Raw genomic sequence first — 20,680 nt, 5'->3', positions numbered from 1 at the left:
TGAAATTTGATAGGAAAAGAAATATCATTAACTTCATACGTTAGTGTATTGCCCTTTTATTTTGTATGTAAAGCAACTCTGTGGCATATTTTTTGTATGGTTTTTATTTGTCTAACCTGTAATATCTCTATTAAGTGCAAGTTAGGAGATTCATTTAAACTACTTAAGGAAATCAAGTTCTTTTTTTTTCCGCAGTAGTTGACAGTACTGCTAACTAGTTCAGGATGCATTTTCATTTAAATGGGCGAGTGTAGAGGCTACTTTTGCTGTTTTTACTTGTTGTTATACAGAATACGGTCAGGATATTGTAATGCCAGTAGTAGTCTATTCTAAAAGTATACAATATCCAACTGCATTGCTTTTTATCTATTCTGATTTTTTTTACTTTAATTGGTATATTTGAATCATTTATGTTTAATATCCTTCTAATTTGGACTTTTCTCTAAAAACTCAAAACTCAAGTAGCAAACATTTTTATGTGGAATACATAATGTGAAATAGTCAACATTAAAACATGTCTTTTGGATGTCTAGTAACTAGACTTGGCTAGTATGGATATGAAATAAAGTTATGTCTGTATAGTATGATTTTAAATGGACCTTTCTTCTCTTTCTCAAAATGTATTAATTAATTAAGTAAGTAATTCATGCATGCATTTGTCAGTTGTGGGGCTTGAACTCAGAGCATGGGCATTGTCCTTGAGCTTTTTTGCTCAAGGCTAGCACTCTACCACTTTGAGCCACAGCACCAATTCTAGTTTTCTGGTGGTTTATTGGAGATAAATGTCTCATGGACTTTCCTTCCTGGCTGTCTTGGAACCAAGATGCTCAGCTCTCAGCCTCCTGGATAGCTAGGATTACAGGTGTGAGCCACCACCACCCAGTTTAAAATGTCTTTCCGAAGTAAAAAGTAATGTTTATGTCAGTAATCTATTATGTAGTGTACTCACAAGTTACTGATATAATCCCCTGGAATAACATTGGGTAGTGTTGATTTTATTTTATTTTTTCTGTGGTACTGAGAATTGAATACAGGGCCTTATTCATACTAGGCAAACCACTCTACCACTGAACTGCATCTCCAACCCTGAATAGGGATAAAATAAGAGAAGTAACTTGAGTCTACCATTGTTATTTACATGAACTAATATGTAATTTTGTTAGTAAAGTGAATTTTGGTATGTTATAGAAGACTGCTTTTCCCTCTTGGAAAACCATTCACCTGTTTTTAATAGGTCATCGGGCTGTGTACATTGGTGTTCACGTGCCCTTTAGTAAAGAGAGTCGTCGGCGTCACAGGCATCGGGGTCACAGGCATCACCACCGGAAAAGAAAAGATAAAGAATCAGATAAAGAAGATGGGCGAGAATCTCCTTCTTATGGTAAGAGAAATTGTTCTCTTGATAATGGTTTAAAGATGCTTTAAACACTTGCTAATTGAATATTTTTGAAATTACACATCTGTAATAATTTATGTACATTATGTACACTGTGGGGGTACCAATTAAAGCAATTAAAGTCATCTTTCTTTTCTTTTTCTTTCTTTCTTTCTCTCTTTCTTTCTCTCTCTCTCTTTCTTTCTTTCTTCCTTCCTTCCTTCCTTCCTTCCTTCCTTCCTTCCTTCCTTCCTTCCTTCCTTCCTTCCTTCCTTCCCTCCCTCCTTCCCTCCCTCCCTCCCTCCCTCCCTCCCTTCCTTTCGCAGAATCTGCTGTAGAACCAGGCTAGCTTTGAACTCTAAATCTTCCCACTTCATCCTCCCAAATGCTGGGATCGTAGACATACACTAAATTTGTTTCTATATATTATATATATATGTATATATTTCTATATAGCGAGAAGGTAAAGTGAAAATTCTTTTTTTTTCTTTTTTATTAATTATTGTTCCGTGTTGGAGTTAGAATTCAGGGCTGCATACTTGCCAGTTAGGCGCTTGATCCGGGCCCTAGCACTTTTTGCTTCAGTTATTTTAGGTAAAAGAGTCTAGTGTTTTTCTCAAGTTGGCCTGGATTGCTATTCTCCTATTAATACTTCCTGTGATGCTAGGATTTTACCTTGGCCAGCTGTTGATTAGTTTGGGTTCTTGTCAGCTTTTCCCCAGCTTATAGTCAAATCATGATTCTCTTGATCATTATCTCCAGAGTAGCTGGGATTACAGATGTGAACCACCATACCTGGCTCATGGTACATTAATATTTTTGTAGATGGAAATGTTTAGGAAACACTCTTCTAGAGTTTGTGGAAGTGGGTATATTTCTGTGTGAAGCTAGGCTTTGGGATTAAAAGACTTAGTGTACTGATTTTAAAATAATGTTCAAAATGTTTGACTTTTTAAATCCTAGAAAAGACTTATGTTCCTGAAGTGGATTTAATTTGGCTTTAATTATGAATTTGTGACATAGAAAGTGCAATGAATGGTGTCCATTATTACTTCCTCTTTGTTCTAAAAAAGAGGTCATGCTTCAAGATGTGGTGGAAAACAGGAATTGAATTTTCCCTTCTATTTCTTTTGCTTACTGATTTTTCCATTTTTCTTCATATTTTTCCAATGGTTCTACATCATTACTGCTTTCAGCTTTTCTGAGGTATAATTGATAGAGTGTGTCTTCAGGGTATGCAACAGGTAATACGTATTATGAAATGATTACAGTCAAGCTCTTTAGTACACTCTTCTTGCCAGATGTTTTGTGCATGGCAAAAACACTTAAAAAATGTTATTAAGTATAGCCACCAGGTTGTACATCAAGTCCCCAGAATGTATTTATATTATAACTGAGGTTTGGAACTACCCTCCATTAAAAAAAAAAAAAAAAACAACTTGGAAAACTGTGCCTATGAGACAGTAGTTACACACGTTGGACAGCAGACAGCTTGGAAAGTACAATAAATCTTAGGACTGCCTGAGCTTACTGTCCAGAATCTGATATAGGTCATAACCCAAAGAGGGGAACCCGAGCAGTGTAGCAGAGTCTCAATAGTCACAGGTTAAAGAAGCAATCATGACAGCAATTAGAAAGTATTTTGAACTCATTGAAAATAACACGGTATAGACAAGTAACAGATGTAGTCCTGCAAAATGACAGTATGCTTCATTTGTACTGCTAAAGGAGGAGAAAAATTTGTATCATTATTCATTGTACTAGAAAATAAGGTTGAGACAGTGATTTGAGCTTCCAATTTAAGAAAAGGGAGAAAAATAAAGAAAATTTAACTCAAGGAAAATGAATCAAAATCAAACAAGATTGTGTAAAATAAAGATCAAGCACAGTAACATGTCAGTCAGACCAAAATGTGGGCTTTTGGAAAGATACGTAATTAACCAGGTTAGCTGGGTGTAGTTGCTGTTGGAGGAGGCTGGACAAAGTAGAGGGATTGTGAATTCCAGGCCACTCTGGACCATACATACAATGAGACAACCATTTAGTCCTACAGTCAATGTGAACCAAGCATATGATCAGTAAATTAAAGTAAATTAAGTGTCATTTAGTCTTTTCCCCATCTTATCTTTCTTTTTGTATAATTTGCTTAGGGATTTGTCCTTTCCTTTGGTCATGCCCTCTCATCTGCTCATTTCTCCTCTTCCCATATTGTTTGTTGGCATCTATAAATGGTTAGGTTGTTATTTCAGTATATATTCATCCTTTTTTGTGTGTACAACAGAGTTTACTTTTATTTATAATTAAAAGCCTTAGGATTCATTTGTGTCTTTATTGTTGGTCCCGATTTTCTTCCAGAATTACAATATTTTAAAAGTTAAAGTTTTGGTGAAGTCCTTTTCCTTATAACAAATGCTTTATTTTCAAAACTGCATATGTCTTGGAATCAGGTAAAGAAAACTTAAGAGTTCATTTAAATTTCAGACACTCCATCGCAGAGAGTTCAGTTCATCCTTGGCACTGAGGATGATGATGAGGAGCACATTCCCCACGACCTGTTCACGGAAATGGACGAGCTGTGTTACAGAGACGGAGAAGAGTATGAATGGAAAGAAACTGCCAGGTAATTAATTATGCTGACACTCAACTCTTTGAAATGGGCTTTCCTTGTATATGCTGGTGATGAGAATATTAAATTGAAATTATGAGACATACCTGCTGTTAAAACTGGTGAGTTTCCTTGCCAACACCTTGAAACATTATCTTTTTTCCTATGGGTTCCCAAATTTAAATGCTGCTTTTAATTAATATGAATAAGGACATTATTGTAGAAACTATAAAACAGTATAATTCTATTTTTATATGCTCACTCTACTAGCTTAAAAATAAATGTAGACCATTGGTCTAGTTTGTGAAAACAGGTTTATAACCCGTCTTAACAATTTGTAATGTTTGTTCTGCAGGTGATTTTTTATTTCTTCTTATTTAAGCTTACATTTGTTGTGTTAAAGGGAATAGATGGAATATTTGTTACTTATAAGATGCTTTCTGTGTTAATTTATTAAGATGGCTGAAGTTTGAAGAGGATGTAGAAGATGGTGGTGACCGGTGGAGTAAACCTTACGTGGCAACGCTTTCTTTGCACAGTCTTTTTGAACTACGGAGTTGCATCCTAAATGGCACTGTTATGCTGGATATGAGAGCAAGCACTCTAGATGAAATAGCAGGTCATATAATAAATTGATGTTTTTACATACAAGGTGTACCAAGATCTTAGAGATAAAGAAATAATATCTTGTTCATTGCCGATGCAGTGTGAGGACAGACATAGGTTTTTTGCCTCTGATGGGTTTGGAAGAGACTATAAATAGTATAATAAAGAGACTGATACCATAAGCAAGTACAGAGATGGCTCTCTGGAATGTTAGGAAACTGAGTTTTTTTGTTCTTTTGATTTTTGGACCATGATTTGTCATGAAAGTCCATAGACAACATTAATTGTACAGCTTATTCATAGAATCTGAGCACATGGTAAATAAAAAGCAGTATATAGTACAGAGAAAAGAAGGTGTTCTGTCTAAAGGGGAGTCACAGTAGGAAGTCTAGAGAAGCGACAGGCGTTACACTCAGCTCCATGGGGGTATACAGACTTTTTGATAAGTACTATGAGATGTGCTGAAAAATAAGAAAAGATAGATTTCAAGTAATCTTGAATTTTATTTGGTAGATGGCAGCCTTATTTGTTTTTAATTCAGTGAGTAATATCATCTTGAAGTACACTTCATGTAGGATGGTTTTGGATTTAAAATAGTCCAGTTATTGTCTTGGGAATAGTATAAGCAAGAAATGCAGATGACCTGGTCTGTGGTCAGTTATAGCAATGGTAATGAAGGAGAGAGACTTGAAGGATTATTTGGATTAGACCACTAAAGTTGCTTAAACCAAAAACATGCTTAATGAGTTTAACATGTTGGTTTTCTTTTCTCTCTCTCTGTCTTCTCTTCTGTCCTGTCTTGTCTTGTCTCTTGCCTCCCTACTTCCCTAACTCTCTCTTCCCCCCTTTCTTTCTCCCCCTCCCCTATTGAGTTTTGAACTCAAGCTTCATGTTTGCTAAGCAATCATTCTGCCATTTGAACTACACTTCCAACCCATGTGTAATGAATTTGATATTTATGTCTCTGTACATTGTTTCTATAGAAAAACAAAAAAAAAGTGTAGACTTCAGTCTTAAAGAAAAGTATAAACTTAATGGAATTTTTCAGGCTAGAAACCTTTGAATTTTATGTGATTGTTAGAATTGTCTGTATATGGCAAATCTTTAAATTTTTGGATTTCTTTCTTGACAAAAGTGACTGAAAATTTGAATGAAGAGTAAGCGTATTGAAGGCAGACATGAATCTTACTTGAGCTCTGTAGTTTTCATGCAGTACAATGTAGTGCTTTTAGTAAATGATGTAGAGTCTGGTATTCTTTGTCTATTAACTGTCATCATTGCATTAATATTTTAGTTTGCCTGTTAGGTTGGTTCTTTGAGTTTCCTTTCATAGTAATATGTCAAAGTTTTAAAAATTATCCTTCAAAAAAAAATCTAAAAGGGCTAAGGCTATTACATAGTTCAGTTGGGAGAGTGCCAGGCCGTGGGTTCCACCAGGATCCCTGCCCTACCTACAAATATCAGTGCTATGACACTGCTGAGTGCTCTCCTGCTTGAGCTACAACTCCACTTAGGCTTCTGCTGGTTAATTGGGAGATAAGACTCTCAGGTCTTTTCTGCTTGGGTGGTATGAGCCACTGGTACCTGGCTGTACCTGTAAGTTTAAAAATAGCCCAGTGACCATGGTAATGCACACAAAGACAAGGGCATCTGTTTTCATTTCCTCCATTTCTGTCACAATCTAATATATTGCTTTTCATAGAACTTGTGACTTTATAATGTTTTATCTACTTGCTCATTTTTTCCCCTTCTAATTCTGGAAGAGTGAGAATGAACTTTTGTATTTTAACTTATTCCTAGGGGGTAGGTAATCAGTAAGGAGTTAATGACTGAATGCATGGTTTCAGGTATTCATGTCTTACAACTCTACAACCTAGGAAGCCCATAATTTTGAATCTTTAGCTTCATAGAATTTATTGCTCCCAGATTTTTTTTTTTTTTTTTTTTTTTGGCCAGTCCTGGGCCTTGGACTCAGGGCCTGAGCACTGTCCCTGGCTTCTTCCCGCTCAAGGCTAGCACTCTGCCACTTGAGCCACAGCGCCGCTTCTGGCCGTTTTCTGTATATGTGGTGCTGGGGAATCGAACCTAGGGCCTCGTGTATCCGAGGCAGGCACTTTTGCCACTAGGCTATATCCCCAGCCCAACTCCCAGATTTTTAACTGTAAGAAGCCATTAATATATAACAGCAGCTTCTTCATTAATATATTTACTAGATAAGGCCTTCCTTTTCTTGGATAGATAATATTTATGCATGTTATTTAATATTTAGAGAATATTATTTCTAGAGCTAAAGATCTGTTTTTGTCTAGGTTGTAGTCAGAATTTTTTTCCTATATTTCAGTTACTTCTTTATTAACAATTACTTATTTTCTCTTTTGATTAGATATGGTGTTGGACAACATGATAGCCTCTGGCCAGTTAGATGAGACCATAAGAGAGAATGTTAGAGAAGCTCTCCTGAAGAGACATCACCACCAAAACGAGAAAAGATTCACCAGTCGAATTCCTCTTGTTCGATCATTTGCAGATATAGGCAAGAAACATTCTGACCCTCACTTGCTTGAAAGGAATGGTGAGATAAGTTGTGGCGTCTGGTTTCTGCTAACATTTTTCTAACAACATTGCAGAGTTACCACCAATATTTGAGGGAAGAAAGATATTCTGGGTCATTGTAACCTGTTTTAAGAATATTATTCCTGAAATATTTGTATTTTTTTTCTGTTTTTGAGAAATGATCTTACTCTGTAGCTCAGACTGTTCTAGAACTCATACTGCTAAGTTCTGGGATTACCGATAGGCATAAGGTAATTTTTATTCAACATCTATTAAGCATTCTGCTGTTACTAAAAATTGCACAAATTAATTTCTAAGTAATAGCTAAATATAATCACTGTCTTTTACAGACTGGATTACTTCATTTTTGTTTCTATTCAGGGTTACTTGTTTTTGGCATTACTTGGTGGTATAGGATCAGTTACACAAAAATACACATTAAAATTCTAAATCTTAGGTTTGAATGTAGATGAGTTTTGTCTATGTATACATGTCTTGTGAGTGCATTTCTCAGGCATGGAAAAGGGTATTTTGAGTGTTGGTTTCTGATTTTACTGTTGATTGTATATGCCAGTCCTGTGGCTTGAATTCAGAGCCTGGGCACTGTCCCTGAGCTTTTTTGCTTTAAGCTAGCACTCTACCACTTGAACTATAGTTCCACCTTCGGCTTTCTGGTTGTTAATTGGAGTTGAGTCTAATGACCTTTCCTTGGACTGGCTTTGATCCTTAGACCTCCCCTAGGATTACAGGTGTGAGCCTCAGACACCTGGCAGTTTTACTGCTATTTACTTAAATTTATGAAAGGGCCTATCTTACACCAAAGTGTCTTTTAAGGTGACTGAAAATGACTCAGACTCCAAAATCAGTATTCTAGCTCTCCACTGTTTTCATTAGTTGGTGGCAGGGTATGTGGGACTTGAGAATATTGTTTTATATAGCAGTCTACCTCTATTAAATCCTCAGGGCTGGCACTTGGGGTGTAAAGCAGAGGAATAGGAGTCTCTGGCTCCCAAGGAGAGCTATGATGACAGGGAACCTGGAGAACGCAGGTGCAGAGCAGTAGAGTAGCTTAGGAGGTCACTATTGCCTCTGATCACCACTGTTACGGATAAGATTTCAGTGGTAGGTATGACGAGTATGGGACAAGGCATCTTTCTGTTCTTATCTGACCCCCAAACAGTTGAATGTCTTTTAAAGTGTTGTATAATCAAATAGCCATAGATGGGTAGGAATATTAAGGCAACTTAAATGAAAGTAATCATTAATTGTAGCTCATTGTAATATAATTTGACCACTTGATCTTGAAAGTCTTTTTATAAAATAGGTTTAAAGTTATAAATGGGTATATTTAAGTATTCTGAAGAATAAAACAGTCTTTGTACATCTCAGTTTAACTTAAGCCAGTTACAATGACACAGTTAACTATTTTTTTCATCTTTGACTTTATATTTTCCTCTTGGTAAAAAGAATTACTTATCCAGAGGAACCATATTAAACCATTGTTCATAAAAGGCACTGTTTTCTGATAATCTCCAATTTCTTTTTAATCATAAGATGATTATTATTTTCTTTTTTTTTTTCCAAGTATTGGGGATTTTGATCTAGGACCCTGCTCTTGCTAGGCAAGCACTCTGCCTCTTGAGCATACTATGTTATTTTGTCGATATCATGCTGTTTTGTTGTATTATAGTTGTAATTTAATAAGTTTTCTGCATGTAATTAGTTTAAGTAAATGATAATTATGATTTAAAGGTTTGGTTCATATTTAAATGTTTCTGGGATCTTTTGAGCATTTTGCTTTGAATATTTCTTGTGTTTACCTGAAAAGAGAATACTATTCTTTAAGCTACATTTAATAGTGAAATTGAGTGGTGTGTGTATAAGTATGCATGACTTTTAAAATCTGCTAAATTTATTGTCATTTTGCTCTTCTGTGTGAAATGTTTTATTTTTTCCTATTTAATTCAGAGGTTGTGTTTCTTTAAAAGGGTTTGATGTTTTAGAAATGACTATATTTATTATTATTATTATTGGTGGTGGTATTGAGGTTTAAGCTTAGAGATTCACACTTGCTCATTTTGTTTTGTTGGTGCTCTACCACCTCAGTCATGCTTCCATCTCTGCTTTTTGCTGTTTATTTTTGGAGATGGAGTCTGTTGTACTCTTCTTCCTGGTCTGGCTTTGAACCCTATACTCTCGACCTAGCCTTTTGAGTACCTTGTATTATAAGTGTGGGATAGGCATCCAGCATAAATATATTTTTACTTTTTAAATTATTATTATTATTATTGTGCCAGTACTGAGGCTTGAATTGTGGACTGGGAACTGTCCTTGGCGCTGTGGCTCAAGTGGCAGAGTGCTAGCCTTGAGCGGGAAGAAGCCAGGGACAGTGCTCAGGCCCTGAGTCCAAGGCCCAGGACTGGCCAAAAAAAAAAAAGAGTCTTAGAAATTTTCCTGCCTGGGCTGGCTTCAAACTGCCATCCTCAGATCTCAGCCTCCTGAGCAGCTAGGATTTCAAGGTGGTCCATTGCTGCCCAGTTTATTCTTGTTATTCTTCTGTTCATTATTGAGACAATGTTTGGCTATGTAACTGATTTGCTTGAAGCTTTTTATATACATTAGGCTGAGGCTGCCTTCAAACTTGCCATCCTCCTGACTTAGCCTCCCAAATGCTAGAATTACAGGCATGTATTACTGTGTTTGGCTAGGACATTTATTAATAAGTACCATCAGAGGGCTATGTATCTTTCAAAATTTACATTGCAATCCTTTTTATAAAAATTCCTACAATTTATCTTTTTCTTTTTTTTTTTGTTTTTTTTTGTTTTTTTTGGCCAGTCCTGGGCCTTGGACTCAGGGCCTGAGCACTGTCCCTGGCTTCTTCCCGCTCAAGGCTAGCACTCTGCCACTTGAGCCACAGCACCGCTTCTGGCCGTTTTCTGTATATGTGGTGCTGGGGAATCGAACCTAGGGCCTCGTGTATCCAAGGCAGGCACTCTTGCCACTAGGCTATATCACCAGCCCCTACAATTTATCTTTTAATTTTGAGAATAACACCCAATCTTGTTAATTTAATATTACTAATTTGTTTTTAATTTTACTGTTTTTTTGTCAGTTGTGGGGCTTGAACTCAGGGTCTGGGTGCTGTCCCTGAGCTGTTTTTGCTCTAGGCTAGTGATCTACCACCTTGAGCCACAGTTCCATTTAATTTAATACCAGTTTTAAGCTAGAAATGGTTAGATAATGATAATATGGATTTTTCTTGTGAGAGTAATTACTTACAGCAATTTGGTACAGTGTAGGAAAATCACACTTAAGTTTAAGCTCTTAGTACTGGTAAGTTTACTTAAGGATCTTTCTACTTCTTACATTATTTTATATTGTTTGATATTTATTTTAGCAGTAACTATGTTGATTTTGATCTTGATAAAAATGCTATACATTTTAATTTTCAACAGTACAGATGGTTACCTACTGTCTGTTTATAACTTCATTATTTTGTTGATACTATGTTTTGCACTCAGGGCCTTTTGCTTCTTAGCTACAAACACTTGATCATTTGGGCCATGCCTCCAGTTTTGCCTTTGTTTTTCAGATAAAGCATCACACATTTTTTCCTACAGGTGGTCTTAATTTGTTATCCTCCTACCTCGGTTCCCCACCTAATTTTGATTACAGTCATGTTCTATCATACCTTTCTTGGTGTTTCTTGTTTTTTTTTTTTTAATATTCATTTAGGGAATAAATACAATTTATATTACTTTGCAGTAACTTTCTAACAATTAGAAATTCAATTAACATGCTAACCTTTCCCGCATGAATTTGAAATTGTGGGCCTTTGAAGTTTGTGATTTATAGTTGAGTGATTTTCTCTGTGTGTGTGTGTGTGTGTGTGTGTGTGTGTGTGTGTGTGTGTGTGTCTCTGTTCTCTGTGTCTCTATTTTCCTTTTTCAGCAAACTTCATCATTTTTCATTTATTTGTTTTGTCTCAGGGGAAGGCCTTTCAGCCTCCCGCCACTCTTTACGAACGGGTCTCTCTGCCTCAAACCTTTCATTGAGAGGAGAATCGCCTCTATCTCTTCTTCTCAGTCATCTTCTTCCTTCTTCAAGAGCTGGAACCCCTGCAGGCTCGAGGCGTACTACCCCAGTACCCACCCCTCAGCACAGCCCTCCTTCCAGCCCTAGCATCAGTCGCCTGACCTCCAGAAGCTCCCCGCAGAGTCAGCTTCAGCCCCCAGAACTGCTAGTGTCACCTGCCAGTGATGATATTCCCACAGTAGTCATTCATCCGCCTGAGGAAGACGTAGAAGCACTGAAAGGCCAGGAGCAGAAGAATGAGGAAAATGTTGACCTAACACCAGGCAACTGTGCAACCCTCCACGTGTGGTGCTTTATGCCTTGGCCACTTGCTCTTGGAATGCCCTTCAGCACATAACCTGAGTAGCATACGTAGATAATGCTTATCATTTATTTTGACTTCTGCATGTTTTTTTTTCTTTTAATGTATTGGGGAAATTGTTTTAAATTTAAGACTACAAAGTAGAATATAGGATTTAATCCCTTTCAAAAAATTTCACTGGAACTTTTCTAGATGGTTTGAGCAGTTCACAAGACAGATTTTTGTAATGATATAATTTGCTAGGATTTTTTTCTTTTTTAGAATAATGGCTTTTCTTGGAAACTTCACTCATAAGATGAACACATGCATGTACATAAAAAGAGTTAGGTGGTGTGCATTTTGTCTCTTTGATTCTTTTCTTCTTCTTCTTCTAAGAATGCAGTACATGTTAAGTCTTCCTGATAGGGGAAAACATTCTTTTTCTGTTTTTTGACCGTCTACCTGAAATCACATTAAGGTGGCAGTGTATTTAAGGATAGACATTACCATATTGATATTTTCGTCCAAATTTTCCTTGAACTTTCCAAAACTGGAATTCTTAGTTATGGTTAGGATGTATTTTTCTATTAGACACAAAAGTCATTTCCTAGTTTGAAAGGTTTCTGCTTACCTTATTTAAGGGCTGTAAATTATGGTAAATTTTGTTCTGCCTTATACATTGATGATAGGAACATTTATATGTCTAGCTTACTACCTAATTTGTATAAAGAAAGGATTATTCAGTGACTTGTACTTTTAGCTTGTATTTCAGCCTAATATCATTATAATGTATAATCAGTTTAATAATACTAACTGGTGGTTTTAGTCACTTGTTTTTACATTTTTCTCAGTATAAATAGCTCATACACCAGTGGCAATTTAGTTATTAAATGATTGTGTTCATTGTATTTATAAATCTGTGTAAGCTAGGTGTCTTACGTTCATTCACCAACAAAGAAAAGTTAGTTAACCTTCCGTGGATCATATATTACGACTGTAGTGATAGCTGCACTTATTTTCTAGTTCCAGACAGTGTTAGGGGTGCTTTTCTGATTTTCTAAATTTTTCAGTTTGGTATAGTTAGTGTTATATTTGTTTTACAAAACAAAAAAAAGACAGAAATATTAAGGTCATATTGTAACGAACTGCATTTATTTTCTAGTTCCAGACAGTGTTAGGGGTGCTTTTCTGATTTTCTAAATTTTTCAGTTTGGTATAGTTAGTGTTATATTTGTTTTACAAAACAAAATAACAAAAAAAAGACAAAAATAAAGGTCATATTGTAATGACCAGGGCAGGAATTAGATGAACTCAGACCTGCTTAGTGTAATATTTCATCGTGAATTTTGCAAATACATTGAACTTATAAAGAAATGAAAATTCTACAACTGCTCAGTAATACTCAGCACTAGCATGTTTTTTCCCCCATTCCCTTGGACAGAAATAATTCTTTAGGTCTGTGTCATATTGATGGACAGCGTGAAATGTTTCTTGCTCATAATGATTAATACGTACACACTTTACCTAAAAATGGACACATAACTTCTCAATGGCTTGTTAGGCCATACTGCAGAGATAAAAGATGCTACGAACTTAAGAATTGAGTAACACAGATTTAAAAAAAAACCTTATCAATGGAGGGAAGAAGATTAAGAAAATGCTTGCAATTACTGTTAAGAGAGTATCTGTAGAAAGTTGGTAATTACTAAAGAAATGGAGCTATATCATATGTCCTTTTAAGTTATTTAAAAATATTATTTACTTTATTGCTATTTACCAAGGTGATAGGCAGAGGGATTATAATTACATGACTCAGGTAATAAGTACATTTCTTTTTGTTCAGTCTTTTGAGTTACTTTTGGTGCTTAAAATACTCAGGAAGTGTAAGGAAATTTCCTTGAAGCCTAATACAACCTTGAAGAGGGAGGCTAGTGACTGGCACATTTGGAGAGGTTTCTGTCATAGCGTTGGGTCACGAAGTAGTGTTTTCCTATTCCTTAGGGTCTAATCATTTGTGAGAGAAGGCTGTATCACAATCCTGTTCTTCTTTAGGATGCTTAATAGCGTTCATTCATTCATTCATTCATTATCTCACCTAAGTGTGGTCTTGAGCTTATGATTTTGCTTCCTTAGATTTTTGGGTGCTAGGATTACAAGTACCCACCATCACACCTTGCTTCAGAGTAGGATTTTTAAATCTTCTTGGTTTACCTGTATACATGATAAACATGCCTTTTTAGTCCTTGGTTACCTTGGAATTTGTTGCAGGATCAGGGGTATCAATTGAACACATATTAACAGAAATGTATAGCGTGTAGTTGCAGTTGCCACCAGAGCCTTAATTCTCATCTTTGTTTTCTTGTGTGACAGTGGATGAAAACCCAGCAGTGATACCCACCCTTGCTTCTCTCTGTAGGGAATATATATTATTCCTGAATTTTAGGGACAAAGATAGAATAAGGAGGGATCTTAATAACTTGTTCATGTGTAGCCAGTATGATAAAGTTATTAGTAGATGTATCAAGTATGTCTGATGGACTTGAAATTCTGGGTCTTGATGACAATATAATGAGATTATAAAGTGTAACCACAGTAACCATAACTTCATTGTATTTCTGTGAATCACTAGATGGTAATGTGTCGGTGCCATTTTTCTTATAATATTTAGTATTTTAAATATTAGTTTATATTCCTAAGAGTAGAAAATCTTGCTAGAAATCTGTTTAAATGCTTATGAAATTTTGAGATTTGAACACTTGGCAGAATTTGTAGTAGCTACCATGGGTCATATGCTAACTGGTGTTTTAGGTTATTTTATTGTGAAATGTTGCTGCTCAGTTCAACTGAGTTGCATATACTAATACATGAACATATTGTATTGTTCGTAATCCAAACAATTATTTCTAATAAGTTTATCTGATTCACAGAAGCTGAATGAACTACTTTATTGCATGGCTAAAAAATGAGACACTGCATTTTAGTACAGGTCTACTCAGGAAACTGAGATCTGAGGATCGAGGTTCAAAGTCAGTCAGGGCAGGAAAGTCTGAGACATATCTCCAGTTAACCACTGAAAAGTCAGAAATGGAGCTGTGGCTCAAGTGGTAGAGCTCTGGCCTTGAACAGAAAAGCGAAGGGACAGTGCTTGCTTGGCCCTGAGTTCAAGTCCCAGGATTGGTGCACGCATGCGCATGCATACACACACACACACACACACACAAACACAAAACAAATGAAAAACAACACTTTTACACTTACAGAAAACTTCTAGTTTTTCAGTTTTTAGGGGTATAAGTAATAATAGGTATTACATACATTATCAAAGAAAAATGAAAGCTCTTGAAGAAACTTACCATAAATTCATCTTACATTTAGTTGATGTGTCATGCCAAAGTTCAATGTAGTTTAGTTCATATGCATGTTAGGGATTTTGAAAGCATATTCTCTTAAGTGTTCATTCTCAGGTGTTACTACCTGGAAATCATAATGAGGTCTTTCTTCATCTCTGTGGTTCCATATTAGCCCACTTTTTTCTTTTAAAAAGGCCACTTTTTTCTTTTAAATCTGTTATTTTAGTTCTTAAAAATAGCTTCTTTGTCATTGCTTAATATACTTTTCTAGTTTTGCTACTGTGGTACTAACACCTGGCACTGTTTTTAACCTAGCACATTTGCTTTCATAATAAACTATCACTTTTGGAACTTGAGTTCTCTCAGGTTACAAAGTGAATCTTCCCCTTCCTAATTTGGTGTATTTTTTTCTTAAATACAGGTATTTTAGCCTCTCCACAGTCTGCTCCTGGAAACTTGGACAATAGTAAAAGTGGAGAAATGAAAGGTAATGGAAGTGGAGGAAGCAGAGAAAATAGTACTGTTGATTTCAGCAAGGTAAATTCTGTCATTTAACTATATATACATTTTAATAGTCATTCTTACTGAAAAAAAAATAGCAATTTGTACTTTCTTTAACATTGATTATAATATTCGTTACTACACTGGTGCTTCCACATTTGAGTGTTATGCTTGTAATAAATTTGAGAAGCAGTACTAAGTGTCTGAATAGCTACATGCTTCCTAGTTTTAGCAATTCCAAAAAAAGTATAAATGGTAAACTTCAATACATTTTGACTTACATTCAAGGTTAATTTTGGAAAGCTGGTGTAGCACCAGTGTGTTCATCTCTTCCCGAGCTGTACTTCAATCTCAGAATTTTTGTCTTACGGTATTAGTAATTTCTGGAATGCCATGTGAAAATATGTCAGTGCTGCTACAGACACAAATTAAAAAACTAAAACTACTGCAAGTTGATTTTTAAAAGTTTGTTCAGTATTTTGTTGAAATGAAAAGAACCTATTCCTAAGAACTGAATAAAAAAACAAGTTCAAACTGAGTTTATGAGCAATTAGTCTATTGGGTATAGCCATTGTTATTCTTGAATGCGGTTTGTAGCAGGATACTCATTTCTTTAACATTTTTGAATCAGATGTAAGGATTGGTGTTTAATGTTATTATGTCAAGCAAGGTTTATCTTTTTAAGCCTTTTACTCTGTCCTCTAAAGTCCATGTCTTAGTTTACAGAAAGGAAATTTGATTTATATTATACTTTGCTAAGCATCATGCCCTTCAATTGTAGAGAGCCTTGCATTATGGATATTGGCTATTTAGAAATGCTTTCTACTTTCAATTCTTCTAGCTTGATCTTATTTTAATAGTGTTATGTTCCTTCAGATCAGTAAAAGGGGTTCATGACTGAATGTCAGATTATTCTTGCTAAATGAATAAATCATTGTAATTTACATTATAGATCTCCTGTAAACATGGCAGTTGCCGTTGATTTTTGTTCCTCTGTCACAGTTTTACTTTTTTTTACTTGGCCTATCCTTGTGTACACCTCCTTGTCTCCTGTTGGGCAGGAGTCTGCCTCCTGGCACTGTAGTTGTGGCACACTGGGTGTGGGACTCAAGAGGCCCGCTGTAAGTGCTGGTTTTATTTTTAATAGATAGCCCTGTAAGTGGTTGTTTAGTGACTTGTGTGAAACTGTATAAATGAAGATGTTGTCATGTTTTTGTAACCTTTTCCTTGTAATTATACACAGACAAATGAATTTTACTTATGAAAGTGCATATCCGAACCAATTTACTTGTAAATAGAAATATTTTCCACTTAAGGAAAATACTGGGGTGTTTTGTAGTTTCTTTTAAGTAAAAGGGGTTTATAAAAACAAAAGCTAGAGACCAAATCACATCTAAGATTAAATAATAAATCTTAAGATGAATGTGTTCTAGTACTGTGTATAATTTCATGGACCATTGTTAGTCTGTGAACTATATGTTCTAAATAATTTTTAATGAGTAGTACTATATATATTAAACTTTGCAAATTTATGTTTAATATTTTAGATTTCTAAAGTAATAAAGATTGTGATAGTTAAGACTTTAGTATTCATGAATGAATTTTGTTTGCATTCTTTGTATTGTCTATCCAGTCATTATATTTGTGAGAGTTTTGGCATTTAGACACCCTCTAGATCACAAGTTTTGTTTGACAAGTAGTAATTTTAAAAAAGCATTTCTTTCCTGTTTCCCTCTAATAGTTTCATGTTGCCATGCAGGCTTTATTTTTAATTATTACTCATTTGACAATAGGTCGACATGAATTTCATGAGGAAAATTCCTTCTGGAGCAGAGGCATCTAATGTCCTAGTGGGAGAAGTAGACTTTTTGGAAAGGCCTATCATTGCGTTTGTGAGACTGGCTCCTGCGGTCCTCCTCTCAGGGCTGACTGAGGTTCCTGTCCCTACCAGGTAAATATCACTTCTGGTCAACATTCTGTTGGCATGGTCAAACGTAAAACAATTTATCCACTGAGTGAACGGGCATCTTCATGTACTAAAATCTTTTTACTTGTCAGTAGTCATTATGCTAAAATAAAATGCTTTGGTCATTAGAGTATATTGCTATCTTTAATCTTCAGACAAAAAATAAACTAAGTTCTTTGAAAGCAGTTTTGTATTTATACCTTTATAAGAAGTTTGGTATTAATGTTTTTTATGTCTTTATTTGTTTTTGTGCTGGGGATTGGTACTCGGGGCCTTGTTCTCCCTAGCCCCCCTCACTCATGTGAGGCATCCTTTCTGATGAAATATGCAAGTACTAGAGTCAGAAAATGGGACTGCAGAACCCTTTCTTTGTGCCCCTTAGTTTGTGCAGTGTAGTATTGCAGTTAAATCTCACTTAAATTTTCTACCCTTCATTTGTAAAATAGGGATATCTCCTAAGACTGAGTGTGATAACTCCTTTGAGTTTGGCAAGAATGTTTGAAAATTTTCTGTTCAGTGTACATTGTAATTGAAAGATAAGTTGGGGATATTTTCCCAGAACAATAATTTTCCATAAGATGTATTAGCAAGGTGTGATGTGAAGAGTAGCCACAGAGGAGCAGTTCTAGTTTGTTAGCAGGAAGGGGTTACTTGTGAATGAGGTTTATTTTTAAAACACATTTCTTACTCATTTTGTAGGTTAATATTAGAATTATTTGGAGCTTAGTAGATATATACTTAATTTTAATGTGCTTGACTGTTTAACTATGTAGTTTTGGGATAAGTGAGAAAAATAGTTAAATAACTTCATATATAAATTCCTTGAAAGTAAGATACTTCAGATTTGGATAAATCTGAATATTGGTATTAATAGCAATATAGTCAAGCACAGATTTAAATATTGTTTACTTAGTTCTTAGCATCTAAGAGCTTTGATTTTAAATGTAGAGTTAAAAATAAAAAAAAAATCTTACTTTTACCCAGAACCATCATTTGAGAGATTATAGATTTTTTTTTGTGTATATGTTTATCTAATTTAATAGACATTAGTTGTAAGGATTTAATGAGATTATTATTCATTTTCTGTATCCTGGTACTTTTTGGGGATCATTTAGACCAGATTTATTGGTTTAATCAAAAGACCTCTTGGGAACTTTTAAGATCTAAAGTGATAACTTCACAGGAAGTTACCCGGGAATACCTTTCTTCGTTTTCTGTTCTCTGAATCTGAATAGACTTGCCACTCCTATTAGGGATGGCCTAATAGTTCTGTTGGTTCTGTGTTTATACTCAAATTGTATTTAAAAAATGATTGCCTAAACTTGAGTGTGGATGTTTTTATTTTTACATCTTTGTGTTTTAATTTCCCCCTAGGTTTTTGTTTCTGTTACTGGGTCCAGCAGGCAAGGCTCCGCAGTATCATGAAATTGGCAGATCAATAGCCACTCTGATGACAGATGAGGTAATTAAAATATACTAAAATCCCTTGGAGGTATGGCAGTGATGGTAGAATTATAGTTCTCTTTCCATTCAGAGCTGAAGCATACCCGTCTTATTTAATTGTTTGTTACTAATTTATTTAATGGTACTAATGATACCCAGCTGATAGTTAGGGTTACCTTTTATAATTGTTGCTCACGGTGAGATGAATGCCTGCACTTACTTAGATAATTACTTTTGTAATGCACTTATTTATCTAAAGTGAGTTTATAACATAACTATGTATTTATAATATAATTACATTTTTTTCTTTAGATTTTTCATGATGTAGCTTATAAAGCAAAAGACAGAAATGATCTCTTATCTGGAATTGATGAATTTTTAGATCAAGTAACTGTCCTGCCCCCAGGAGAGTGGGACCCTTCCATACGCATTGAGCCACCAAAAAGTGTTCCTTCTCAGGTGAGAAAGAGAGTTGTGCTCTGAGATTTAGAAATCAAACTGTTCTTGCTTCATCCAAGTTTTGCATTTTCTTGAAAACAGCTGTGCAAGTTTGTGTGTGTGATTGTTCCTTAGTTTGTGATCACCTCATATTTTGTATTGTTTAGCTAAGGGGCAACTCATCTGTCTTGCTTTTGAAATGGTACATTTTTAAGTTTTAGTTCAGATTACCATTTTAAAAAATGTTTTTTTTTCTACTTCAGATTCTGGTTTTACCTGTTTTGCTGTGTGTGTGTGTGTGTGTGTGTGTGTGTGTGTGTGTGTGTGTGTGTTTTATGACAGTACTGGGTACTGGGGCTTGACTTCAGGCCTGGGTGATATTCCTTAGTGTTTTTACTCAAGACTGTCACTCTACCACTTGAACCATATCATCCACTTCTGGCTTTTTGGTGGTTAGTGGAGACAAGAGTCACATTCTTTTTCTGCCTAAGCTGGCTTCTAACTGTAATCCTCAGATCTCAGCCTCCTGAGTAGGATTGCATGGATGAGTTATCAGCACTGGCTCTTTTCTTTCTTTTTAAGTAAAATTTGGTTTTCAACAGTTTGTGACACTTTTCTAAGTTTTTCTTCAATATAGCCTTTTCTTCACCTTTCCCCCCTTTAAAGATACCATGTCATCTATTTCCCAGATTGGCCTTGAATTTGTAATCCTCCTGCTTCAGCCTTCCTGGTGATGGGATTATAGGAGTTGTATCACCATTCCTGACTTAGTGATTGTTTTCGATGTCATAAGTTGTAACATGTAATACCTTCCACTGTTTTTTTTTTGGCCAGTCCTGGGCCTTGGACTCAGGGCCTGAGCACTGTCCCTGGCTTCTTCCCGCTCAAGGCTAGCACTCCGCCACTTGAGCCACAGCGCCGCTTCTGGCCGTTTTCCGTATATGTGGTGCTGGGGAATCGAACCTAGGGCCTCGAGTATCCGAGGCAGGCACTCTTGCCACTAGGCTATATCCCCAGCCCACTGTTTTTGTTTTTTAAAGATTCTGTATTTTCTTTTCTTTCCCCTTTGTTATAATGTTAGTTGATTTTACTTTTGCATTTTCAAACAGTAATGTTATATTTATAGGTGAGTCTTATATATGTGAACCATGTGTAAATTTGAAGTTCTGCCAGAGCCTTTGACTTCAGTGCTTTCTTTTGTCTCTATTTGTTTGCTTCCTTCTTTTTTCCTCTTTTCCTTCTCTCTTTCACATTATTTGTGTGCGCATGTATTCTCTGTCTACATATGAAGGGGGAAGATCTGTATCATACAAATGGTACGTATGAATTTAATTGATTGTGTATGTGTGTGTATGTGTATGTGTACTGGAGCTTGAATTCAAGGCTTGGGCCCTATCCTTAGCTTTTTTGCTCAATATTGGTGCCACTTGAGCCATAGCTCTGCTTCTGGTTTTTTGGTAGATTC

At 35.6% G+C, this 20,680-nt stretch overlaps 1 protein-coding gene across 10 annotated transcripts in view; it reads left to right on the top strand.

Annotated features, from left to right (window-relative positions):
- The window catches only part of Slc4a7 (solute carrier family 4 member 7), an 86,398-nt gene that overhangs the window by 32,685 nt on the left and 33,033 nt on the right, over positions 1-20,680 (top strand). For 3 of the 10 annotated variants that reach the window (XM_048355982.1, XM_048355978.1, XM_048355984.1), the window contains exons 3-11: positions 1,235-1,381; positions 3,857-3,995; positions 4,439-4,599; positions 6,970-7,158; positions 15,289-15,404; positions 16,430-16,489; positions 17,162-17,319; positions 18,709-18,796; positions 19,090-19,236. In XM_048355982.1, the coding sequence (XP_048211939.1) occupies positions 1,235-1,381; positions 3,857-3,995; positions 4,439-4,599; positions 6,970-7,158; positions 15,289-15,404; positions 16,430-16,489; positions 17,162-17,319; positions 18,709-18,796; positions 19,090-19,236 (1,205 nt within the window). Of the gene's footprint in view, positions 1-1,234; positions 1,382-3,856; positions 3,996-4,438; positions 4,600-6,969; positions 7,159-11,131; positions 11,501-15,288; positions 15,405-16,429; positions 16,490-17,161; positions 17,320-18,708; positions 18,797-19,089; positions 19,237-20,680 lie in introns of all 10 variants that reach the window. The other 7 variants (XM_048355985.1, XM_048355988.1, XM_048355983.1 and 4 more) reach the window with 5 other exon arrangements.

This window comes from Perognathus longimembris, chromosome 10 (genome assembly GCF_023159225.1).
Source record: "Perognathus longimembris pacificus isolate PPM17 chromosome 10, ASM2315922v1, whole genome shotgun sequence".
NCBI lineage: Eukaryota > Metazoa > Chordata > Mammalia > Rodentia > Heteromyidae > Perognathus > Perognathus longimembris.
The sequence above is the reverse complement of the archived record's forward strand: the minus strand, read 5'-3'. Positions and strand labels throughout refer to the sequence as shown.